We start from the raw sequence: 27,993 nt of genomic DNA on the forward strand, positions 1-27,993 counted from the left end.
TTGAAAGACTCTTTCAAATTTTACAGTCACTGATAATGTCAGATTTATTTACATAACATAATATATAAACTCAAAAAGGCTCCACCCATACAAAATATCTCGTTTCAGTTAAAGTTTAGTGTTTACTTCGCAATTTCAGCACATTATTTAAACTAAAAGGTACTTAATACGGAGATTGGATCAAAACCATTCGGAAAAAAAATATTATACCTACGCGATTAAGTCCCTTTCAGTTGAAATACTGTTTAATTTTTACTATTAATAAAAAGATTGAAACGCTTCGTCAAGTCATACGTTAAGCCCTCGACTGACGACGCCGATAACTGAATGCGATTTAGTTAAAATTGGGCATTTTGATCGATTGAACTATACTTGACGCGGCGAATGATGATCCGCATGACAGTTCGGCAAATTCGCTTTTGGATGAACTTAATTTATTGTTAGATTTCTAACTTGATTCTAATTTTAAAACATGTCAAAGTGCCAAATAAGACCAAAAAGGTTTGACAGTGACAGTTCAGCGTTTTCACATTATCCGATTTCACATTGTCGGATGTAGAAAGGATCTCATGTCAAAGGCACATGGCGCCTTTTATATAGGATATAGGTCCTACATTCGATATCGGGTCGGATAATGTGATAAAACGCTCTTACTCCGTACAAAAATAGACTGCCATAGAGATCATTGGTCGTGTCAAGTATAGCTACGCTATTAATTCTCTAATGGCCTCCTGACGTCGCTGATAATCGCATGCGATTCACAAGGTATAATATTGTTTAATTTGATCGATTGATTGAATTCGTTGCTCCTAATACCAGTCCTACTTAGCTAAAGTTTGCACAGCTATGGCAAGAGCGAAAATAAAAAGTCGCAACATCGCAGTGTCGTCCCGTTTTCTTAAGTAGCTAACAAACGGCCGCACAATACACTACGTACTCGCAAGTGAGAGCGAGAAAGGAATAACTCTTTCTCGCTCCCATTTACAGGATAGCAATTGGATGACCTTGGTGCGGTAAGGTCCTCGCACGGTCATGTGTTAGCACTATTAGGCACTGGTCCCACCGCAAGCTAGTAAGCTATGAGCTATCGGCTATAAAAACGAACAAAAGATAATAAAAGAGAAACGGCGATGTTTATAGTTACTCGCCCAGCGGTGAGGTATCAATATCGCCGTGTCTCTTTTATTTGCACGAGAGTGCTTATCTTTTGTTCGTTTTTATAACCGATAGCTCATAGCTTACTAGCTCGCGGTGAGACCAGTGCCTTACACACATTGATTTGAAAGGGACAACACTACAGTGTTGCCACTTTTTTAATTTCTACTCCTTTATGCCAGACTATAGCAACTTGGATATTGGATTTATGGATTTAAAAGTTAGAACATTATGAGATGAGAACGGGTTTACAGACATTACAATCCGACCACCAATTTGAGCAATTGAAGCAAATGAAATATAGTTATATTTATAGTAAGCTGACATTTTGATACCTAAATAGAGCATTTTTCATTTTTATATGACATCAAGTCTGACGTATTCAAGTTTTGCTTAAAGCGACTTCCAACCCTTTGAATGCTACTTCGATCGTGTGTGAAGGTCGATAATTAGCTGTAGTAGCATGCCCTTTGGATCGAAATCAAAAAAAGTCAATGACGTTTGGGTCGCGTGCTTTTTTTTACATATTAAAATGAGAAATTGGTAATCAAATTGTAATGTCTGCGAATCCCATCCGTCCTTAAAATGAGCTTTTAGGCAGTATTTGTAGGTAAGACATGAAACTTTGGTTTATAACATAAAACCATATATACAAAAATATCAAGAGATCAAAAAATAAAAACCTTCAGGACAATCTTTATCGACAAATGTCGGTAGCGTCATTATTAAAAAAAAAAGTGTTGCCAGTAAACATTTTTATCCTTTGATAACCTTAAAGAAAATAGCTCATCTTAATTTAAAAGATAGAAGTCATATAACAAAACATGTTTTTCTTTGCAGCCACGCAAAATAAAACAATAATCTTATCTATAATTTCATTTTTTAGGTCCGACTAACATTTTGTAGGTACGGTACGTAAGAGACAAAAGTACATGTCTCTCATTCGAACTTACTAGTGTAAGTCAGAGTTAATGTCAAATTTACATAGTTATCTTATTTACCTAATATTTTGTTTCGCGCTAATATCTGGGGTCAAAACACTAGTGAACTGATTAATAGATTTTTTTGGAAAAAAAAAACAATTAGAACTAAGATATCTGTGCGAACCAAGGACTAAAATCAACTGTTTCCATTTTCAAATTCGCGTATATGACGTCATCTTTTAGTAGACTACAGTGACGTCTAGTATAGAATCGGGAAAGGTTAAACTCTGGTAACGATAGATGACGCTGTGAGCTGGTATATATGTAAATCGCGCTTTCGAAAAAAAAACAGTCGAATTTTATACTGACTCGTATAAAACTCAATATATTACTCGTCAAGAATGTCAGAATATAAATGTTCAATCTTATGGACTAGCTAGGCGATAAGATTGAGAAAATCAGAACGAATATCGATGTAGCGACTAAAACATACCACACAACTTGGTAAACAACACAACATAACATATTATATCTACCTGTTACACAATGAGGTTTTTTAAATATATTTCGCAGCAAATATTGGAGATCCCTACATCCAGAGCCACGATATCAAGATATACGTAAGTGACGAATATATAAAGAAAATAATACGTCAGCGATATTGATGTTGACAAAGAATATAGATAATGTAATTTATTTCTTATTTTATTAACACAATTGTTAGCCATTTATGTCTTTATTGCAGATTTTATAGTATCTTAGAAAAAACCCCATTGCGTAACAAACAGTACTTACAAAATACAAAAACAAAACTTACACATACTCAGGTATCATAGTCTTCATCGATTTGTAGATTGCCCGTCAAATCTATCTCGATATGTGGCGGGGGCTTAAATTTCTTCACTTCTTTCACCTCCTTTTTAGAGTTCTGTCTTTGTATTCTCGGTTTGTCTAAAGGACTTAAAACTTTTATTTCGGGTGCAGCTAAGCTTTTAGAAAAGTCTATGTTTAAAATTGGTGTTATAGGTGTGTTATTGTTTTGTGTGGGTATATCTACGTAAAACTTCGTTGGCTTTGGCACGTCGACTTTTGGGGTGAAGTTAGAGGTGGACGGTTGCGCGTAGGTCGGATTGGGGGTTATGACACTGGTCTGTTGAACCTCGTCAGGTAGAGTTTCTTGGTAGAAGTTGGCGCGGACTTTTGGTTCTGTGGATTTTTTGGATAGGTCCATGACTGTGTCGGTCGAGACTATGGTGGAGGTTGGTTCGGGCCTGTGCCTGTGTATGTCGGGGTCTAGGGAGATGCTCCGAGGCATTTCTCTTTGGGTCCGCGGCCGGGTTTCACCGCTGCTAGAACTGTTTGAGTCCTCTCTGGCTAATCGGCGAGGAGCTGAGTCTGAAAATCTGAAGAAAAATTTGATTTAATTTTTTTTTTAATAGGTGAGGGGTTAATATTTTCGCCACCCCTTTTCTCCGTAGTTGTCATCGTCCTAAGGCGCAAGGTCCTACCTGTCGTACCATCGGCAACACTACACTGTTAGCTGTACATTTGTATTGCTTATTACAAGGACATAAAGTCTACCGATGATTAAGGGCGTTGCTGTTTGTAATACCTACTTATTATAACACTTTAAGTTCTCGCGCTTTGTACACATATTTAAAGTCACACACAGGTCGAACGCGATTAATTAACATTATTTTTACCTTTTTTCCCAACGTTTCGGCCAGGTTGTGAGTGCTGTGTGTCGTGCGGTGGGAAATAAACAATAACTAAAAGCGGGTAGATTATATTTATTTGTCTACCCCGAACATTTATATAAATTAATATCGGGTAGTTTTGTGTTGTTTACATCTCCGGTGACACTTTGCTGGGACGTCAGTCTTCCGCGACCACGGCCAGTGCAACCTGGCCGAAACGTTGGGAAAAAAGGTAAAAATAATGTTAATTAATCGCGTTCGACCTACTTATTAATTTCGATTAAATTCAAATCATATTAAATTGGGACAGAGTTGCTCGGCAACGAACTATAACTCGCTCGCGCTATCACCGCGTCTCTTTTATACACGGGACTTATATACTACCTACACGGGAGCGACTATCTTTTGTTCGTTCATATATCGCCGACAGCCCATCGCTCAATCGCTTCTGGTGAGAACGGTGGCTTATAGACTGACTTTCCACTGAATCGGAGGTGAGAAAAGACCTGTAGGATTGAGCCAATGGCATTGGTTCTCTTTCCAACCCGCTTATAGAAATGGAACTATACCGGTTGTTAAATGCAAATGTAGACACATCCGCATTCATAGATAAGTCATAAAACTCATAAAGTTCAGTCCCATATCAGCGTCCGGTAAGATATAAAATAATAATGACTATATTGTTGCAGGAATAGTTGAGCAATAGCATGCACATACAATATGTGCTAGATATTTTATCTGAATATGCATCATCATCCTCCTTGCGTTATCCCGGCATTTGCCACAGCTCATGGGAGCCTGGGGTCCGCTTTGACAACTAATCCCAAGATTTGGCGTGGGTTATCTGAATATGCATAAATACTGGGTGTTTGGCACATGGACCGACAAAATTTTTTGGGGGGTTTGTGGTGTCATTTCCTTCCTTTTCTTCCTTGGAACCTTGGTCCTAGGACCCACGGATCTGGAGATACGATTTTTTATTTATCATAATCTGTTTTTCGAAGCCCCGTAACTTTTTTTTCGTGTGGTCTTGCATAATTTGTTTGTTAGTCTTAGATTTAATTAGGCCTGTCTGCTTCTAAAATACTAGATTTTTATTACAAATTTCGGCATAAAACGAACCATGAGCTTTTTTTATTAAGGTTCCGTAGTCAACTAGGAACCCTTATAGTTTCGCCATGTCTGTCTGTCCGTCCGTCCGTCCGTCCGTCCGTCCGTCCGTCCGTCCGTCCGCGGATAATCTCAGTAACCGTTAGCACTAGAAAGCTGAAATTTGGTACCAATATGTATATGAATCACGCCGACAAAGTGCAAAAATAAAAAATGGAAGAAAATGTTTTATTAGGGTACCCCCCCTACATGTAAAGTGGGGGCTGAAATTTTTTTTCATTCCAACCCTAACGTGTGATATATTGTTGGATAGGTATTTAAAAATGAATAAGGGTTTGCTAAGATCGTTTTTTGATAATATTTATATTTTCGGAAATAATCGCTCCTAAAGAAAAAAAAAGTGCGTCCCCCCCCCTCTAACTTTTGAACCCTATGTTTAAAAAATATGAAAAAAATCACAAAAGTAGAACTTTATAAAAACTTTCTAGGAAAATTGTTTTGAACTTGATAGGTTCAGTAGTTTTTGAGAAAAATACGGAAAACTACGGAACCCTACACTGAGCGTGGCCCGACACGCTCTTGGCCGGTTTTTTTACAAATAATCTGAATGTAAATTAAACTAATTTTAATTTATTGCTGATACGTCGTGTACCTAATTGTGTTTCGTTAAAAATTCGATTATCCGCTTTGTAATCGTTTAACAGTTAAGTTTATTAAAGTGGCGTCAATAAAACGTCAGTTAGTTTTCAACGAGGCTTCCATTCCTTGTACGCAAAAGAATTAATGGGGCTTCGAAAAACAGATTATGATTTGATAAATAAAAAATCGTATCTCCAGATCCGTGGGTCCTAGGACCAAGGTTGCAAGGAAGAAAAGGAAGGAAATGACACCACAAACCCCCCAAAAAATTTTGTCGGTCCATGTGCCAAACATAATTATATTTGGTATTTGCGACCACAGTTGCGACTAATTTAGAAGTAATAAAAAGTTGGTCAACTTCCGAAAATCACCCATAACTTTGGGATATTTTAGAATCCACTCTGCAAACCCGGATAAACCTTACACAGGTAAATATTTAATGAATACTAATAAAGTAAGGTCAATACGGATAAGTGTGTCATAAGGTAAAGTGTGTCTGGCCTTCACATTTGACCGTTTTACTCATGTCACAGGTGTTTTTGCGCGTTCTTACTTTTGCTACTTGCTACTCACGAGTCACGATTAAAAGTAAACGTATTATCTCTCAATAAGCACTGATCATTGTTTAAACAGGCCAAATATGAAGGTCAGACACACTTCTCCTTATTGACCGTATTGATTAAACACTTAGCCGTATTGACCTTATACCAAACAAAAAAATCCAGTAATTTTTTAGAGCCTGCTTTTCTAGTTCATAATAAAAATTATAGATTTGATTTTGTCCTTTTAAAAGGACACCAGAACTTGGTAGGATAAACACTAAATAATAGTATTTCAAGTTTACAAACTTGTGCCAAAAAATAAACAAAAGTTACGGAGAAAGCTAACTTACCTGGATGAATTTGGGGAATCCTCGGCGCTCATCATTTCTTTCTCTTCCGCCGCCGACACATCTGGTATGTTTGCGACCTAAAACAAAAACCATGTTACAAACGTGACATAGTTAAAATAAAAAGGTAGATATATAAATAGTAAGTACACATTTCGTAGGGAATGGGAGAAGATAGGGCAATCAAAAGGGTCTACTTGGGGAGACCGATTGGACGCCGTCCTGCTGGTCATCCAAAATATTGTTGGGCGGATAAAATGGAGGTTGACCTCCGTGAGCTCAGCGTCGTCAGCGAAAGCTGGCGCGATACCGCTCAAGACCGAGCAAAATGGTGTGCTCTTGTCTTGGAGGCCAAAACTCATTTTGGGTTATCGCGCCAGCCAAGTAAGTAGTAGATTTCGTAGATAGATAGATTTAGCTAAAATACTTTGCGTTGCGTGTTTCGTTGTGAACAATTGAGGGTCTACATGGTCCTGGCGGCCTGTCTCTTGTAGAATTTATGAGAATAAGTGATCCTTAGACTTTTCTTTTGTCACGCTGAAGGTATTTGCGTTTTTACGGCCTTCACTCGTAGGGTTAAAAAAAACATCCCAGATTATTTTGGTTAATAGGTGCGAAGAATTAAAAAATACTTACCAAGTTCGTTAGGCAGCGTCCCCACTTAGGCGTCGCGTGTCTTGCGGCGCGCAACGGACGTCTCCGCCACGCCGCCTGAATGTAATTCAAAAAAAAACTTGGCGCGCGCCGCCTGGGGCGTGTCTTACGTCCTTCCTATACAAAATCTACTGAGGAGACGTTTTTTGAATTACATTCAGGCGGCGTGGCGGAGACGTCCGTTGCGCGCCGCAAGTCATGCGTCTTATGAGTGTGGATTGTCCCTTCTAGGATGTCGAAGCAAGATTCATTAAGAAGCTCTGCTTGACGTGAAGAACTAAGAGTTTTCGAGTGTCTGGAGGCCTTTGCTAGTAGGGTTGTATTAAGGGTTCCTAGACAGAAACACTGGATACTTACCAAGTCTTTTAGGAAGTCGAACCGAGATTCAGCCAGAATACATTGCTTGACGTGTGAAGGGCTGAGGGTCTTCGCGTTTCTTGCTGTCGTGACTTGCAGGGCTTTGCTGAGGAGTGACTCCACGAAGAGCTCCAGTGTCCGAGGTGTTGGAGGAATCTGAGTTAAGGAGCTATGCAGCGGAAGGAATTCATCGAATGACACAGTATAACAGAAACAAAAATAACTATATATACAGAAGTAAGTACTTACAAAAACCACAAAATTAAAATTTTGAAAAAACCCCCGTCATAGCGGACCGATTTTCATGAAACATGGCTAAGAACACTCCCGACTAATTCAGCTTTCAAACAAAAAAAAAACTAAATCTAAATCGGTTCATCCGTTCGGGAGTTACGATGCCACAGACAGACACGTCAAACTTATAACACCCCGTCTTTTTGCGTGGGGGGTTACAAATGGGCGACGTCAAAACTGAGGTTGAAAAGTTTTAAGCCTGTGTTGAGAGATGGCAGTCTATGCATGTTGTTTTGGATCAACCATACGCCGGTTAAGACTATCCAAGACATGAATATTTATGAATTATTGATAGAAATTGTAATTCGATTTGACACGTAAGCATAAAGTTTAAAGGATTGTAGCAACAGAATCCAAAAATATCTTCATTAAGAAACGGGCGTTTTATTTAATCTTGCAAAATCAAATCGGTTAAGGCAATCACAGACATGAATAACTGAATATTCATTCAGGATGAAACGCGTTGTAATTTGACATAATGATGAACAGTGTATGCAACCGACAGATTAATAAATTTAGGATGCATTTATTGTAATTACTTGTATGTTGATTTTAAACACGATTACATTCACTCATATTTTTCCCCTCACTAGCTCGGAAACACGTGTTTTGTCTTTTAATACCAGCGGGTAAAAACGCATTTTATCCACTAGTGGGTAAAGTAATTTGACCCTGAATAAAGTCAAATTAACTGCTTTAAAATTGATAAAAGTAGGTGAATCTAGTAATAAAGATGACTTACCACCTGTGGAACTACCGGAAGCAGTGATAAACGCATTTTTTTGCGTTGTAGTTTCTTCGCTGTAGTAAGGGAAAAAGTTTTGTGTTACACTGGGGTGCAAATGTATTTTACTTCTCGCGTGTTAAAAAACTCGCATGTTCAGGATTCTATCCCCGAACCACTCGCTTCGCTCGTGGTTCAACTATAGCATCCTTTCGCTTGCTCGTTTTTCAATTCTACACTCGGCGTTAATAGTTATTTGTTATACAAGGGGGCAAAGTTGTATTTTAACGCCGAGTGTGGAATTGAGAAACGAGCAAGTGAAAGGATTCTATAGTTGAATCACGAGCGAAGCGAGTGGTTCGAGAATAGAATCCTGAACTTGCGAGTTTTAAACATACGAGAAGTAAAATACATTTGCACCCGAGTGTAACACAAAACTTTTCCCCTCACTATAGCGAGGAAACTACAACGCAAAAAATTCGTTTATCACTGCTTCCAGTAGTTCCACAGGTGGTAAATCATCTTTATTACTAGATTCACCTACTTTTATCAATTTTAAAACAGTTAATTTTACTTTATTCAAGGTCAAATTACTTTACCCACTAGTGGATAAAATGCGTTTTTACCCGCTGGTATTAAAGGACAAAACACGTGTTTCCGAGCTAGTGAGGGGAAAAAATGTTAAAATACAACTTTGCCCCTTGTATAACAATAAATACGGAGACGGGACTTTTAGATTTATTACGTACGTTTATTTAATGATTGCCGCGTGGTGCATAATTGGGTAAGCATAAGAATTTCACCACCCATTTTTCTCCCGTGGGTGTCGTAGAAGTCGACTGTGGAATGTCGGTTCCCTTCCCATACAACCATTTCAGTCGCAAAATCTTCAAATCAGTAACTAACTGTCAACTGTGACATAACGCGTGGTAACGTCGTGCAAACAATGCGACCGTATTGATACAATAACAAAATGTAGTCGTCGTGTGCACTCGTTACGGTAACAAAATGTGTACGAATTTGTGGCTGTCAATGTCACTGTCAGAATGACTTTTAACGACACTTTATTAGTCGACATTTGCACACATAACGGTAACAACATGTGGACGAATTTGTGGCTGTCATTGTCACTGTCAGAACGGTTTCTGACAGTGACATTGACAGAATTTGTACACACATGTGTAGGTCTGATTACCGAACTGCTCCTAAACCACTGTATCCGCAAATGACAATCTGAAATACGAAGGTTTCTCAAACTGTCTTGTGAAGTTGTGGACTGGTTGCTTTGAATCATTTAAATATGAGCGAATTAAATAATATAAACGACGACGACCATTTAAGCACTCTTCGACATTTTATAGAAATGTGGGAAAGGTAAGAAAAGTGCAGAATGATAATACAAATAGATAAGCACTTTATAGTTACTTAATGTATTAAATATATGTAGGGGGGCGGAATGAGACGCCAAGTAGGTACCAGTGGTTTATTGGTTTTCATACAAAACAAATATTATATCATACAAAGTGGGGTAAATACCTAGCTACAAAACATAGGTACTAGTGAGCATAGGGCGGTACGCATCGGCGTTCTCACCCCTTACTCGGCCCCTCAGGGGATGTCCACTGCAAGTCCAAAGGCTAACCGAGTATGAACTTATGGGCGGTCCGGGTAGCCGGTCTCGACCCGTGCTCATTTGGTGGTTAACCTTGGGGATAGCAGAGGCCGTCTCCCAAGCTAGACCGCTAGCTAGAGAATGACTGATCGGCGGCCGCGCGGCGCCTTTTATTACGGTTTCCTCGCCGCCCGCGCTCCCCGCGCCGCTCGGAGTTCTTCACGCCCGCTCGGGTAGATCGGTCCGCTGATCGTGACAGGTAGTGATGTGCGAGCGAGAAAGTATTCGGATCCGCGCGCTCGCGCGTGATGTTATTTTGTCTCGCTACATTCTCCCCTCTGGTACTCTTTGACGTCCCGTGAGAGTACCAGGAATAACAGGATCTGTGTTGTCTCTCCCTCTGGTACGTATGCAGACGAGAGAGTATCAAAACGTGTGTAGATCGGTTTATACTCCAGTTCCATGGAGTTGACGAAACACTGTACTGCTCTGCTTGTGAGGGTTTGTGAGAACCCTCCCCTGGAGTGAAGCTGGTCCAGTAGTGTTCAACAGCATTGATAACTAAACAACTTCCTTTGCACGTGATACGTTGCTTGCATCCTTATTTCTATTCCAGAAAATATTGTAGGGTAGGTGCAACTTCTTCTTTGACATTGAGGGTAGTTGTCATTCATGGGCCCCACTTGGGCGCAACTTAAGATCGGGGGCGGTACGCATCGGCATTCTCATCCCCTTGCTCTGTCCACTCACGGCTAACCGAATATGAACTTATGGGCGGTCCGTGTAGACGGTCTCGACCCGTGCTCATTTGTTGGTTAGGCTTGAGGCATAGCAGAGGCCGTCTCCCAAGCTAGACCGCTAGCTAGAGAATGACTGATCGGCGGCCGCGCGGCGCCTTTTATTACGGTTTCCTCGCCGCCCGCGGTCCCCGCGCCGCTCGGAGTTCTTCACGCCCGCTCGGGTAGATCGGTCCGCTGATCGTGACAGGTAGTGATGTGCGAGCGAGAAAGTATTCGGATCCGCGCGCTCGCGCGTGATGTTATTTTGTCTCGCTACATATATAATTTTTAAGTCTTATTCATAAAAATGAAGTGTAGTGTTGCTTTACACAATAAAAGTAGGAATCAAATGAAATAGAGTATTTACTGTGATATTAATAGAATTTCTATTGCGCAATGATAGTTTTTTTCAGTACAGATGCTGCTTTTTTAACGCAGTAGTGCGAGCAAATCAAGCAATGATTCATTTCTTGTCTGGTCGATTCTTTCGAATTCGAATTCTCTTAGCTTAGATTTAGGTACTGAAAATCGTCGTACGATACACGTGCGAAAAGGACATTCACAACTCATGTCGATTTAAAACACTCCCTTCGTTCGTGTATTAATATATCGCTACTCGTATCGATTTTCCTCTTTTCCGCACTCGTATCTACAAGTATTTTGTTTGGGTTACAAAAAAAACACATTATTTACTCTACTACGTTTTATTTATGTCTCTTTAACATTACAAATTTGTAGATACTTATCTATACAAAAATCTTGACAAAAGAAGTACAGATCGCTGAAATTAATGTTGATAGTAATATGAATGACGACTACTTCAACAAGTGTCAATTGTGAAATGCCGCAAAATACTAGTTGCTCTATAGAAGACCATAATAATATGATCCCCGATCCTTTACAACCCAGCAGCTCGGTACGCACGTTACAATTTTTTTTTTAATCTTCTTTAGTGAGGGCAACTGAGTACGACGGCATATTTAATTGTTTATAAAGTTTGAGGATACCTGGAAAAAATTAATACAAGAAGCATTCACTGCCTTCGGTCACGCGTGTACGCTGCGACCATTTTGCGACCGTTTGTCGACCGTTTGGTGACCGTTTGGCGACTGTTTTTTACATGGAATATTACCGTCTTAATCCATATTTTAACAACTTTATTGGTTTTCTAGGCATTATTTTTATTATTTCAGTATAGTATATGCACCGGAGCACTAAAACTTCACCAATCAATATACATAACACGCAAACACCGAGTAGTCAATAATATTATTACTGGTTAAACTGAGGTAAATTGATGGCGCGTTGATAAATTTAGACTTATTTTATGAAATCACTCGAGCAATTTAATTGGCCATGGTAATTAGCCCACATTATATTACAAATGCAAACAATAATTATCTTTAACAAATTCTTACGCCATTACATTTTAATGTCAAATGATTTTATTTCATTTTTACTTTGACGTCTCTCACGTCTCTGACAGTCGCCATTTGAAAAGAATGAAATGAACGAATGATTTTGGAAAAGTAGTCGCCAAACGATAACAATGTGTGCACGCGTAGTGCACACTTCTGTGACCATTTGTGCCTGTTACAAATCGTCCCCATTTGGGTCGCCGCGACTAAACGTCGACCGTACTGCGACTAAGCATTGAGACCCGAAGACCTGTGTGTACACAAAATAGGAGGATTTGCGTAGGAACGGCGACCGATTATGGTTATATGGGTTGCGGTGTGACCGATGGGCTGGCAGCCTGGGACTATATCACCATTTAGACGGTACGACAACTCGCATACGATTCAATTCAATTCAATTCATTTATTTCGTCATCATGGGTTACATACATTACAATAGGTGTCAGTTTACATTATAAGTCCGACCATGGTGTGCCTTTCGGCGTACGATATAAAAAATACTTATGCTAAACACATTTACATGCATAAAATTAAACTAAACTGACTAATAAACAAATTGGAAATATCAAAAGTAACTTTATATAATCATGTCAAGCAATAACAGTATTTAAATTGAAAATAAAATAATAATAACAATAGAGACATAAGATTGTGCAATCATTCATTACATTCATTAATAAATTCATTGATCGAATAGTAGGCTTTTTCTATCAGGTACATTTTCAAAGCTTGTTTAAATTCATTCAGACCCTCTTTACCTCGAATTGTCTTTGGTAATTTGTTGAAAATTTTTGGTGCCATTCCTATAATACTTTTTGAAAGTAATTTGGTCTTTGATGGCATACCTATCACTTTATCACATCGTCTCTCACTAGAGAAATATTTGAAGAGGTGTGGATTACTTTTAACAAATAAAGCGATTTCGAATATGTATAGGCAAGGAAATGTAAGAATTTTCAAATCAGTAAAGAAGGGTTTACATGGTTCTAAATATTGTAGTCCGCACAAAGATCGTAAACACCTTTTCTGTGCTCGAAATACGAGTTCACGATTAGTAGAGTTTCCCCAAAAAATAACGCCATATCTGAGCGTTGAGGAAACGTATGCATGATAAGCTGTCAAAGATGTTGATTGATTCACTATTTTACGCAGCATAAACAAAGTGTACGAATATTGGCTCAACTTTTTGCAGACATTTTCGGTTTGAAGTTTCCAGGAAAGATTATTGTCTAATGTTAAACCGAGAAATTTTGTATGGTCCGTTTCTGAGATTATGTAGTTGTTAAATTTTGCTACTGGAACCAATAGATTTTTACATCTCTGTTTAAAATTCATTATATATGTTTTGGCCAGGTTAATATGAAGGTTATTTCTGTCAAGCCATTCGATAGTGGACTCTAAAGTTGTATTGATATCAGATTCTATAGTATCTGGTGGACTATCAGAGAAAATAATTGTACTGTCATCTGCAAATAAAATTGTTGGATGCGTTGTTACTCGCGGGAGGTCATTGATATATATTATAAATAAAAGGGGACCTAAAATACTCCCTTGGGGGACGCCGTACCTAATGTCTCGAAGACATGACGAATAAATAGTCTCTACCTTTGATTTAAGATCGATATGATTTATTTGTGTCTTTTGTTTCCTGTTACTAAGGTAAGATCTTATTAACTCTAAAACATTTCCCCTGATACCATAGGTACTTGCAGAGTTTATCTAGAAGTATATCGTGTCTGACAAAATCAAAGGCTTTTGTCATGTCCATATAGATGGCTGACACTGGGAGCCGTTTATCCACGTTAGCAAGCACCTTCGTTAACAGCTCATAAATAGCCATGTTGATGTTCTTATTTTTACGAAAACCTTTCTGTTCATTGGCGAATAGATTGTTGCTCTCAAAGTAGTTATACAAGTTGTTGTAAATAACCTTTTCGATAACTTTTGAAATTATTGGTATAAGTGCTATTGGCCTATAGTTTTTAGTATCATATTTACTATGCTTCTTGTGTATAGGTTTAATTACTGAAGTCTTTAACTTTTCAGGAAAAACACCATATTCTATACACATATTTGTGATGTAGCTAAGAACAGGGGCAACTATGTGAGAAACTCGTTTAAGTATTTTTGTGCTTATGCCATCATATCCTACGCTGTTTGTATTTTTCAATGAGTGTATAATATTAAAAATCTCAGTTGGGGTTGTTGGAGACATAAAAATAGAGGACATAGTATTACATATCAAACTACTCCCAGTGATAGTTCCGAGCGGTACCGAACTACTATTCCCATTTGTATGTGGTATGACAGTGTCAGAGCTGTCAAATTTGTTCGCTAAGTTGCGTTCTACCACATTTATGAAGTAGTTATTAAACGAGTTTTATTACATTGCGGTATTTGATGGCTGTGCAAAATTGTATGTAACTTCAACAGCCCGTAATGTCACTCTCACTAAAATCACATGCGAGTGCGTACACCGCCGTCTAAATCAGGCCCTAAGGGACCATCCCCACTCAGGCGACGCATGTCCAGAGACGCGGAACGGACGTCAGCGCCACGCCGCCCGAATGTAATTTTAAAAACTCCTCAGTATATTTTGTATAGGAAGGACGCGCAAGGGACGTGGCTTGGCGCGCCCCAGGCGGCGCGGTGCGCGCCAAGCGACGCGTCGCCTGAGGGCGCGTCTTACGTACTTCCTATACAAAATGTAGTGAGGAGACGTTTTTTAAATTACATTCGGGCGGCGTGGCGCTGACGTCCGTTCCGCGTCTCAGGACATGCGTCGCCTGGGGATGGTCCCTAATAAATAAATAAATAAAATAAATATTGGGGACACCTTACACAGATCAACTTAGCCCCAAACTAAGCAAAGCTTGTACTATGGGTGCTAGGCGACGATATACATACTTAAATAGATAAATACATACTTATATACATACAAAACATCCATGACTCAGGAACAAATATCTGTGCTCATCACACAAATAAATGCCCTTACCGGGATTCGAACCCAGGACCGCGGCTTAGCAGGCAGGGTCACTACCGACTGAGCCAGACCGGTTGTCAATATTGAACATGACGTGTGTTTGTGACAATCATATATCGTCACTATTGTCCCAGATTTGTAAGAACCTCTTTTTGACACATGACAGCGACCACAAAACGTAAACTCGAGCAACGTAATGAAACTTTAAATAAATATATGTATGTGTTCTAAAAAAAAAATCCTGTAATAATATTTTAAAAAATCAAGTACTTAAAAACAATATTTCGCTTACTTTAAACATAATCTAACACATGTTACATTTTTGCGGATCTTCGTTAGTAAGTATTTTACGATATTAATTTATCAACCAGGATTTACTTATTATGTCATTTATCATTCATTTTTATTTTTAAACTAGTGCTGTGGCAGAGTCTGTCGTATATTTGTTTAAGCACCTCCTTCTAATTCCACGGAAGTTGAAGTGAATGATAACACACACAGCTAAATGAAAATTAGTACTGATTGCAAAAAAATGAATGAATGAAATGAGTGAGTGAATGTAAAAAAAAAACGATTAATATATTTTTGAAAAACATTATTATTTATTGATTTATCATTAATGGTATTAAAAGCAGTAAAAAATAATGAACAAATCCTTTTATAAACCACCGTCACTTGGCATATCTTCATCTGATTCGTTAGGATTGATTATAAGGTTTTGGTTTTCGGTTAAATCATCTATCATAGGTTCCCTTTCCATAGGGAAAAAGAGGAAGAGGAGGAGGAGGAGGAGGAGGAGGAAGAAACGTTTCACAGTATTTTCAGAAAAACCCAAGAAAACGAAGAAAGATATAGATCTTTCTTCGTTTTCTTGGGTTTTTCTGAAAATACTGTGAAACGTTTCTTTATCAAGTGCTGCTATTTCTTCGTTTAATTTTCTCATGACGCTATTAAATGTGAACTCAGTATTACTAGCTGGAAGTCGCGGTGGCACGAATAAAATTTTGCTAAGGACAAACGATATTATTTTATTAAATTAAATTATCCGGTGAACTTTATAGCTCATATGAAATTTCACTTCCAAATAAGTATTCCGCTATCGATATATTTTATATCGGAAGGATGTCCCTATGTTAATTGACGTTATTGCTACTGCGACTTCTATGTCTGCTAATAACTAATGAAAAAATAGGTAAACACCATTTTAACAGCTACGATGATAAAATAAGGCAATTTATTACATATTATCTTTGATTTCTACGATTTATATTAGATTAGATTTAGATTTCTTTATTTCATGATAAAAATTACACTATAAATTTGTTACATGCCAAAGTTATGTTTATCTTCTCATCATGATCGTCAAAAATTACATTATGAATTGAAAATAATAAAATGAATAGTTTCTCCCAATAAGGATCGTCATTTACAAAGAGAAATACACAAAGCACAATAAAATTAACAAATGAAATAAAATCAGAAATGAAATACACAAAGCACAATAAAATTAACAAATGAAATAAAATCCGAAGTCAGTGTAATCAAATGCATGCTATCACAAATTCAATTCCATGTACTCATTTACAGAGTACAGAGGGTTATCTAACAAAAGGTTTCTCAATTTGCGCTTAAATGCTTCGTCACATGGCTCATTCCTAAGATCGGCAGGTAAGTGTTCGAAGTAAGTAGGGCCGATGACACGCGGGTTCTTTTTGAAAGTGCCATGCGACGGGGGACTGTCCTCAGACGGCCTGTAGCTCGAAGCTGTTTGCCCGGACAGGCAACGCGAGCAAATTGAGATATATTTTGCTTAACAAATAACAGTATATCAAACATATATTGTGAGTAGTGCGTCATTATACGTTGAGAAATAAAGAGCTCTCTGCATGGGTGCCTGTCTCTTACACCAGCAAGTATACGTATTGCGCGTTTCTGCATTATAAGTACTCTTATTGTATCTGATGAGTTTCCCCAGAGCAGTGATCCGTATGCCATGATAGAGTGGAAATGCGCAAAGTACACCTGCTTTAAGGCTTCTGCGGAGATAAGAGGCTTCAGCTTTCTCAACGCGAACGACGCACCACCCAATCGATCACAAAGATTGTCAACATGGCACTTCCAATTCAGAGTGTTGTCTATCAGGAACCCTAAAAACTTACTCTGTTCACACATGGGCATCGGAAATTATTAGTCATGCATGATGGTGGTTGTACCTTTCGACCGGAAAATAACATTATATTTGACTTAGAATAATTGAGTATGAGACCATTTGCTGAAAACCATGACTGCAATTGGTGGCAAGCATCATTAATTTTTAAAGCCAACTGGTCATATGTACTACTATTACAATCATAATCTGACAATTAATTAATCACATACGAGATATTTTATTTTCTGTTTTGTTTGAAAATTGTTCTATAGATAGATAGATAAATATTTATTCATAAAACAATGTCAATGTCAATTATAGACGTAATTCTTAACAAAATAGTAAATAGAAACTTTTTGGTCTTTCTTGCAATTCACTGTTGAATCTGCAGTCGGTACACGGTAAGAACACTAATTTCAAAATCTCGTTGTCATTACATGACAGTGTTATAGTGTGCGTGGCCTCAACTGAGTTGAAACTACCTATACATAGGGCCTAATCGATTCAACCAATTCGAAATTAATCGTTAGATTTGGCAAACGATACGTCTTAGCCACATCGCAACATACTTCAAAACAAATGTGTCAAAAATGTGAACTTACAAATCTGGTACAATACTTAGTAATAGTAATGTCACACACGTTGCCAATAATTCTATCGTTCTATGGTTTAGCAAAAATTCTATTCAATAGCTTCCTAGAGAATATAAATAAATATAAACCTACATCATAAACAGGTAACTATTAAATAAAACTGATTTAACACCTCATTGTCTCTCAATTCCCATCCCAGAACTTGTAAATTAGCAAATAATTATTGCGTGACACTTTTGTGATCGTGACGCGAGTACAGTCAAGTTCGTTTACAACTACACGCACTGAATAGAGTTCACTGGGCCCGAATGCCCTTTTTTTTTTTTTTTTTGACGAAGTGGGAATGCTGTTACGCACGATGTGTGGGACTCGCCGTTTCTTTCCCCTCCCCTGTCGAGAGGGGGGAAACTTGGCCCTACCCACTAAACCCACTCCGGCGTTCCATCCTCTTTGCCGTTCGTGAGGGCGCGCTGGGATCGATGTTGTCATCATGTCATTCACCACGGCGCCCTCCGGCATTGCCCGGCCAAGGCACCCGCAGGGCCCGAATGCCCTAGAAAGTTTTATACAAAATCGAACGTATATTATAATTTAAGGCGAGTCACTTTTTGGAAAAGTGCAATCTAATTTGTACCCTGAATTGTAGTTTTTAGAGTAAATCGCTTTGACACATAATTAGTCGCTGAAACGTACTTGATATGCCTGGAAAAGGGTTAACTGTATCGGAGCAAGTGTTATAAACTAATAAACAAACAAGATTGTAGAAAGAATTAAACTTCTCTTGAAGATCGCGTTTTGGGGCGTGTTCCAATATTTCGTCACTACTTTGAAAAAATCTCGTATCTCACAATGCTCCTCAAAGTTAAAACGCAGTAAGTCTATATGCATTGCATACATACTTATTACATTTTTCTTTTCATTGACAGAAGAAGATACAAGTTTTTTTCAAAGGAGTGACGATTTTTGAGCGCCCCGGCCGCTCCAATATATCTACTGGTATGTATTGGCGACTGTACAGTAAATAGTTGTTCCAGATCGTGCTAGTTCTATTTTTAGGTATTGATTTGCGGTGCCACAGGGTGGAGGGCGGCAGCCGTCGAATGTCTAGGCTAGGCTATCTAGCTGAAATACATGTCAATGAGTTCAATGACATTAAAAGGACTTGAGCGACCTACATTTTAGATAGAGATTCTCGACTTGACTCACAATTACTTAGATTCAATTATTTTGTTGAAGATCAAACAAATATTAGATTCCAATCTAATAACTCTAATAAGTCTGATAGATGTCTATTGTACGATTAAGGCACTAACGAAAAAAAATCAGAACGCAATACCCCAACAGCATAGATCGACACGTAAAATAATTTCATGTTTTTATCGACAATCGACAGAGATATTGTCGGCAATAGAAATAATGGTGGTTTGTTGACACGCCTTGGGTCACTGGGTCAAGTATACACCAGCGTGCGTAGCCGAATGGCATTTCTCCGACGCCAAACGAAAACGAAACGCCGCGCCAGTTAGTCTGGCTCTGTCGCGCCAATACGCACGAGCGATAGAGATAGATATCTACGAGCGCTTCGTTTCGTGAGCGTTTGTTCCATTCGGCTACGCACGCTGCTGGCCTAACCAAAGTTATAATACTTACTTACGAATTTATGTTTTAGAATCAGACCCCAGTAATCCCAGTATAATAAAGTGTACCTAGTATCGTACAGTATGGCTACTGGCTCCCAGCTGAAAGCGCCACCCACCCGCTCATGGTTACCTCACAGTTACCGCCTGTCAACAAACCTGTCATATCTCACTCATACAATCATGGTGCGCGTTCACCTACACGAGCTTAGGGCCAGTTGCATCAACCACATTTGACAGAGACATCATCGTCACGCAGCAGAGGCGTATGGAACTTCCCATACAATAAAATTGAACTAATGCTTTAACGGTGACTGACTGTTGGTGCAACCGGCCCTTAGACTGTGTGCGTAGGAACGCGCCTCTTTCATATATTTGATCGCCATTGTCCCAGGTGTGGTCAGACCAAGATAAGTTTGCAACGACAACGACTTTGATAGCCACGCCATCAACGGCATCTTTCATCGAAAATTGACGTTAAAAATAATATTTTCCCCTCACTAGCTCGGAAACACGTGTTTTGTCCTTTAATACCAGCGGGTAAAAAACGCATTTTATCCACTAGTGGGTAAAGTAATTTGACCTTGAATAAAGTCAAATTAACTGCTTTAAAATTGATAAAAGTAGGTGAATCTAGTAATAAAGATGATTTACCACCTGTGGAACTACTGGAAGCAGTGATAAACGCATTTTTTGCGTTGTAGTTTCCTCGCTATAGTGAGGGAAAAAGTTTTGTGTTACACTCGGGTGCAAATGTATTCTTCCCCTCACTAGCTCGGAAACACGTGTTTTGTCCTTTAATATCAGCAGGTAAAAACGCATTTTATCCACTAGTGGGTAAAGTAATTTGACCTTGAATAAAGTCAAATTAACTGCTTTAAAATTGATAAAATTAGGTGAGTCTAGTAATAAAGATGATTTACCACCTGTGGAAATACTGGAAGCAGTGATAAACGCATTTTTTGCGTTGTAGTTTCCTCGCTATAGTGAGGGGAAAAGTTTTGTGTTACACAGGTTACACTCGGGTGCAAATGTATTTTACTTCTCGTGTGTTAAAAAACTCGCAAGTTCAGGATTCTATTCTCGAACCACTCGCTTCGCTCGTGGTTCAACTATAGAATCCTTTCACTTGCTCATTTTTCAATTCCACACTCGGCGTTAAAATACAACTTTGCCCCCTTGTATAACAAATAACTATTACTTCTCGTGTGTTAAAAAAAGTTTTTTAACACATGCACGTTCAGGATTCTATTCTCGAACCACTCGCTTCGCTCGTGGTTCAACTATAGATTACTTTCACTTGCTCGTTTTTCAATTCCACACACTCGGCATTAAAATACAACTTTGCCCCCTTGTATAACAAATAACTATTATTGTATCGACGAAGCTGTACGTCGTCTTTCCTCATTATTGTACGTTTAATTCATTAGATCTCGCCTTAAAGGGAACAATAGTGAGTGCTTGCATTCGCCAACAAACTGTCATACAGTTTGGCGAAAATAATATAATTAGAATCCCCTTGTAACCTTTTTTAAGTTATAAATAAATAAAAAACTACATAAAAAACACTATACTTTACGAGTAGAAAAAAGTTATCTTCATATTTGTTCAGCTTAAATTTGTTATAGTAAAGATAATCTGGTATAACAGTTCAGAAATAAACTAAAACAAAGAGCTTGCAAGATGACGTGTCTCACGTCACTCACGTGTCTTATCACTGTTATCACTTAATCAGTGAGATGAAAGCGTTTTCGATAAACGGAGGCCTATTCGTGCTCTAAAAATGGTAGATTGATTTGATACTAATATTAGACTAAAGGCCACTTGCACCAACGAAAATGGAGGGTTAACCCGAGGGTTAGCCCACCATTTTATATGGAATTTGACAGTTGACAGCCCACTAACCCCGAGTTAAGTGGTTGGTGCAAGTGGGCCTAAGACGTGTACCGGTAACCTCGCCAACAAGGCGGCGAGGTGGCATGTGGGGGGGTTTTTGGTGGGTATACCGTGGCCTCATTAGCCAATACGGGAGTCCCACATAACCGCTCGGGTCCCCCCTCGCACCCGAGTGGTATGCGGAACGCATTTCCCCCCCCCCCCCTAAACAAAAAAAAAAAGTGGGCCTAAGACAAGTAGTACTGACATTAAAATAAAATAAGGCGGGTATTTTCGCGAGAACAATCACATACAATATTTTTTCTAAGGTAGGTAGATTTTATATTTTTCCTACTTAGAATCACGAGCCCTTTCGATTTAGGACAAAGAAAGGGGACAACAAATGGACAATTTTTATTTTATTATTTTGCATACTTTCCGTAACCGTTGTACAAAGTGTTTGAAAAATCGTAACGAAGTGGAAAGATTCAATTTGGGAGGCTTTTTTTACCTAGTCGGAACGAAAGGGCTCGTGATTCTGAGTAGGAAAAACATTAAACTTACCTATTTTAGAAAAAAAAAGTTTTTGAATATTTTTTCGCGAATATGCCCAGGCATGAGTGAACGCTCATATTGGGCGCGCAGCGGGCGGGGCGTGCGGCGTGCATGTCAAACAATTGAAGCTCATACAAGTGTCCTGAGTCGACGCTGCATAGGGTGGACCCACGCTCGCCCGCTCCGCTGCACGCCCCGCCGAACGCTCCGCTCCGAGCGTCCACTCAGACCTTACACTGAAGGGGTACTGGGCATGTCTGTAGAATGCACCATAAAAGCTCGGTCACACATGCGTGAGAGCGTAGGCGGAGCGTTAGCGCAGCGCAATGATAACGGCGTGCCGGACGAACGCTGGCGTTGCGCCTAGCGGACGCCGGCAGGAACTAACAAGCGCGGATTGCGAGCGGAACGCCAGCGTTCGTCCGGCGCACCGCTATCATTGCGCTCCACGCGACGCGACGCGTTTGATAAAACGCTTTATGTGTGGCAGAGGCTTAAGAGGATACGGTAGCGAAAATGCTAAAATGGAAAGGAGCCCCCCTTTCAACTTGGGAATTTTAGTTAAATATACAAGTGTTATTTTATTAACTAGATTTATCGAAAAAAAATTGTCCATTAAGAACAACTCAGTCAAAAGATATTTCAAAAAAATCTTTAAAATCGAGGTTCCGCTCTCGACTCTTTCCTCCTTCAAAACTTAATCAATCTGAACGAAATTTGAGAATCTGAATAACAATGAAATAATCTATGTCGGACCTAAAACTCGAAACTAAACAGTTTTTTTGGTTAATTGTTACCAATCTTGAGTATCACACCTTTTCTGCGCCACAATGAAAAAGGCCGTTTTTGGAAATTTTTGATTGGCTCTAGAATCTTTAAAAAGCAGAATATCAAAAAAATCAAAACGGTCCGACACAGATAAAAATAATAACAATCTGTGTTGAAAAATTCATTGCTCTATCTTCAAAAACCAGGGAGGAAATAGTCGAGAGCGTTTGTATGGAAAATTGACCCCTACCGTATCGTCTTAAAGAGTATTTAAGTAGCGGCTACATATTGATCAAATACCTTAATAAAGACAGAGATGCAACCTTTTTTTAATAAATTAAATATCATTTATTTCAGGAACTAAATTTCTCTATTGTATTAATATCTCATTAACTTTTTGTATGATTTTATTGCCGGTGACTGTACATTGTACAAGCCTAATCCAGCCATCAAATCAAGTTAAGCTGTTTATAATTCAAATAGGAGTATGTAGCCTGCTTTGAAAAAAAAAAAAACATTATAGGACAATCTTACACAGATTGACTGAGCTCCATGGTAAGTTCCAGAAGGCTTGTATTGTGAAATGAAATGTCATAAAAGCCTTTTATTTTACTTAATTTTTGTAGAACTAGCATTCTACATTTTTATGGAGTTAATCATTCTTGTCTTTATCAGCATGTACTACTAGAAGAGCCAAGTTAGGGACACTGAATTACACAAAATTATTTTATCCACATCCTGCCCAATGTGATTTATAAAGGACATATTCAATTTTTTGGAATTTATAAATTAAAAGCTTGGGTAGGCAAAAACTACCTATTTTTTTATACCACGTCGGTGGCAAACAGGTATACGGTCCGCCTGATGGAAAGCGGTCACCATAACCTATGGACGCCTGCAATTCAAGGGGTTTCACATGCGCATTTTACCTAAATCAAAGGATAATCTACCCTATTTATTCAATAATTTGGTTTAAATTTCAATGGCTCAAACTGTATATTGTGGGCAGGACAAGGTTAATTGATATACCATCCAAATGGATCGTAATAATATCACAGATTGTCATCAAATACAACCAAAGTATGAAAAATTGTATAAATGACTCTTTTGACCATGACATATTGCAATTAAGTATTTTAATGAAGATGTGTCATTTGCCATTTTGAGCGATAATATCGGCCATCACACAGAGATGAGTTACAAAAACTTTTATGTGTATTTATTTATTTATCGTTATGAAATAATTTTGTCCATACTATAATGCAAAGATACTTGTATTAAATGCTTGTTGCTCACAAGCTGTCACTGTAACCATGATGATTATAGTACACTGATGGGGTGAAAACTATGAGTAACGTAAAAATACCTCTTAATTAATGATAGTGCAAATTAATTCTGCCTGGTTTAATTTATCAACATATAAGGTTTACACACTGTATGTGTATGTTAAAAAAAATTAAACATTTGGCAGTTATTATTTTAGTTTCAATATCATAAAAGAATTAAAAACCACAACATCATGATATAAATACTGCTAAGAAATATCATATTTCGCTGAATCATGGATGAGATATACAATTGTACACTCAAAGATTAAATCAATATAGATCAAGAGCCCAGGCCCGCCAGACCTTCCTCAAATTCTCAAGGATGAAACTTTGGGACAATGTAGAGTTCACATCGGCGGTTAATGTGTGCATATTTTCTAGTTCGGCCCATCGGCCAATTTTTTGCTATCAAGTGATGAAGGTGAAAAAAAAAAGTGCTTACTTTCCTTAAATTCTCAAGGCTGATTTTTATATATGTGTTAGAGCACGTTGTTAGAAATTGGTTATCATCAATGCCAGACCGTTTCCGCCAGCCATAACTTTTGCCAGACGCGACAAAGTTGGCAAAAAACGACTCTAACTTACCTCATTTTCTCAAGCCTGATTTTGATATATGATACGCAGGGACCTATAACTAGACCGTTTGTAAGCAGCCAGACCAATCGGATGGACCCAACCATCCGCCAGACCGACTTAAAGTTTCGATATGAGCATTAGTAGAATTGAAATATTCCGGGTCTATAAAAGCTAAAAACTTGAATTTTCTACATTAAGCTACGTGTATATTGTATACTTGACGTAATAAGCGACTTTAAAAAATTTTACTTCTAAGGAAATAAAAAAATGAAAGTTTATATGTGGTGCAAGATTAATTTTTAGCTATGAATTTTATTTACACTGCGTAAGTACATGTGTATTTTATTATAAATATAACTTTTACCAGACGCGACAAAGTTGGCAAAAAACGACTCTAACTTACCTCATTTTCTCAAGCCTGATTTTGGTATATGATACGCAGGGACCTGTAACCAGACCGTTTGTAAGAAGCCAGACCAATCGGATGGACTCAACCATCCGCCAGACCGACTTAAAGTTTCGATATGAGCATTAGTAGAATTGAAATATTCTGGGTCTATCAAAAGCTATAAACTTGAATTTTCTACATTAAGCTACGTGTATATTGTATACTTGACGTAATAAGCGACTTTCAAAAATTTTACTTCTAAGGAAATAAAAAAATGAAAGTTTATATGTGGTGCAAGATTAATTTTAAGCTATGAATTTTATTTACACTGCGTAAGTACATGTGTATTTTATTATAAATATAACTTTTACCAGACGCGACAAAGTTGGCAAAAAACGACTCTAACTTACCTCATTTTCTCAAGCCTGATTTTGATATATGATACGCAGGGACCTGTAACTAGACCATTTGTAAGCAGCCAGACCAATCGGATGGACCCAACCATCCGCCAGACCGACTTAAAGTTTCGATATGAGCATTAGTAGAATTGAAATATTCCGGGTCTATAAAAGCTAAAAACTTGAATAACGAATTGAATTTTATATTATAAATAACGTAAACAAGGAAAAAACAAATTGGTGCAGTGCATTATAAATTAAATATTCAATTCAAAGAAGTAAACAATCAATGTTACAACGGTATATAACTAAACGAATTTCCTTTCTCCTACAAAACATGGTAACATACCTAAGTGACGAACTTTAGAATTACAAGTTTAGGAAGTTTAAACATTTGTACTCAATACGAACATCATCAACCCCGTTATAACCCATGTCGGAGATGCTGAATTTTCAGACACGAATAAATTTTTGGCATTCTTCAAATACATGTATGCCGTTATAAAAAGTTTAGAATACTTTACGTGTGTACACAACATATACACTTATACTTTCCACCTCATTTTAACTGAACTTATATAAATGCTTAAATAACTTTTGTAGTATGCGAGGGATTTGACATTATATGCAACATACACATAGTGCCTTTATACATAGTGTGAGGTCCCTCGCCCACAAATTAAAAAGGATCGATCTTAAAACTAATTTTAAACCACCTTGTTCGACGACCGAAAAAAAATTTAATTTACTTTTCTTCTTTAAATTTATAATAAAATACACATGTACTTACGCAGTGTAAATAAAATTCATAGCTTAAAATTAATCTTGCACCACATATAAACTTTCATTTTTTTATTTCCTTAGAAGTAAAATTTTTTAAAGTCGCTTATTACGTCAAGTATACAATATACACGTAGCTTAATGTAGAAAATTCAAGTTTTTAGCTTTTATAGACCCGGAATATTTCAATTCTACTAATGCTCATATCGAAACTTTAAGTCGGTCTGGCGGATGGTTGGGTCCATCCGATTGGTCTGGCTGCTTACAAACGGTCTAGTTATAGGTCCCTGCGTATCATATATCAAAATCAGGCTTGAGAAAATGAGGTAAGTTAGAGTCGTTTTTTGCCAACTTTGTCGCGTCTGGCAAAAGTTATGGCCGGCGGAAACGGTCTGGCATTGATGATAACCAATTTCTAACAACGTGCTCTAACACATATATAAAAATCAGCCTTGAGAATTTAAGGAAAGTAAGCACTTTTTTTTTCACCTTCATCACTTGATAGCAAAAAATTGGCCGATGGGCCGAACTAGAAAATATGCACACATTAACCGCCGATATGAACTCTACATTGTCCCAAAGTTTCATCCTTGAGAATTTGAGGAAGGTCTGGCGGGCCTGGGCTCTGGGTCTAATAGTATCTGAATCAAATATACTAAAGCTTGGCAATGGCAACATTATAGTGTTGTTTTTTTTTCTCACACCTACTGAATTGAAAAGGGCAACATAACAATGTAGCCACTTTTTAATTTCTACTCTTTTTAGCCGTAAGTAAGAGATATATAATTACTTGCTGCTAAAAAATATTGCATAAATAAAAGAGATTCTCATGTAAGTGAATAATACATATTCTTATGAGAAATGTGTTTCAACCTAAATACTTGTAAACACCATACTCTATTAGACCAAAGATATAAAAATAATAATACCACTGTTTACACTTTCATTTTATGTAAACAATAAACAAAAGAATGTAATAATGTTTTCATAAAAATAAAATAGAGACGAAACTATAAAATTGTATAACTGAAGTCAATCATTAAGGTTTACTTGTTAAATACCAATGATGGCTATTTAGAACAGTAATAAAAACACAATATATGGTCACTGTTGGCAATGATTACCCTGCTGGATCACTCATTACACTTTATAATTAAACACAATGAAATATTATACCTTCTAATGATCCCCAAGCTTAAACAAAAGCTCAAAAACCATTGTCTATTAATACCAAACAACAAACAGAATAGAAAAACAAATTGCAAAATGACGAATCTGATTAAGCTCGTCTATTGAAAAGGATATAAATTATGATTGGCACGGCCTGGGCCACTTTCCCGACCTCCTCGTCCGTCTGCATTATCTTCTTAATTCTCCCCTACAAATAAACAATATCTCGATAGTACAATCAATCTAAAAACAACACCTATTTCACGCAAATAACGTCGTTTTACGACGAATAACTACTTACGGCGGGAAACCGGGCGTTGTATTTTCTCTTTTTCGATGGCATTGTGGTAATCCGTTCACTTTAGCACTAATTAATGATTAGAAAAAGCTCACTTCACCATTGGAGTTTGATGCATCTCGCGCATTTTTGAGGTTATAAAAGGGAGACGTTTCGCAGAGTTCATTTATATACGAAAATGACAGTTTTGCCATATTTTTTTCTTTATTATATTTTTTGCAGTAGCTACATTATATTTATA

General features: G+C 37.9%; 1 protein-coding gene across 1 annotated transcript; it reads right to left on the reverse strand.

Moving 5' to 3' along the window:
• Positions 1-1,219: 1,219 nt before the first annotated feature.
• Positions 1,220-27,901, reverse strand: LOC125237140 (dr1-associated corepressor). Its single transcript, XM_048144117.1, has 5 exons — positions 27,756-27,901; positions 27,590-27,662; positions 7,425-7,567; positions 6,417-6,493; positions 1,220-3,481 (listed from the first exon to the last, which is right to left on the reverse strand). Exons 1-5 carry the CDS (start codon positions 27,795-27,797, stop codon positions 2,902-2,904), a joined length of 915 nt encoding a protein of 304 aa, XP_048000074.1. The 5' UTR covers positions 27,798-27,901; the 3' UTR covers positions 1,220-2,901.
• Between the last annotated feature and the right edge of the window lie 92 nt (positions 27,902-27,993).

Source organism: Leguminivora glycinivorella, chromosome 20 (genome assembly GCF_023078275.1).
Source record: "Leguminivora glycinivorella isolate SPB_JAAS2020 chromosome 20, LegGlyc_1.1, whole genome shotgun sequence".
Taxonomy (NCBI): Eukaryota; Metazoa; Arthropoda; class Insecta; order Lepidoptera; family Tortricidae; genus Leguminivora; species Leguminivora glycinivorella.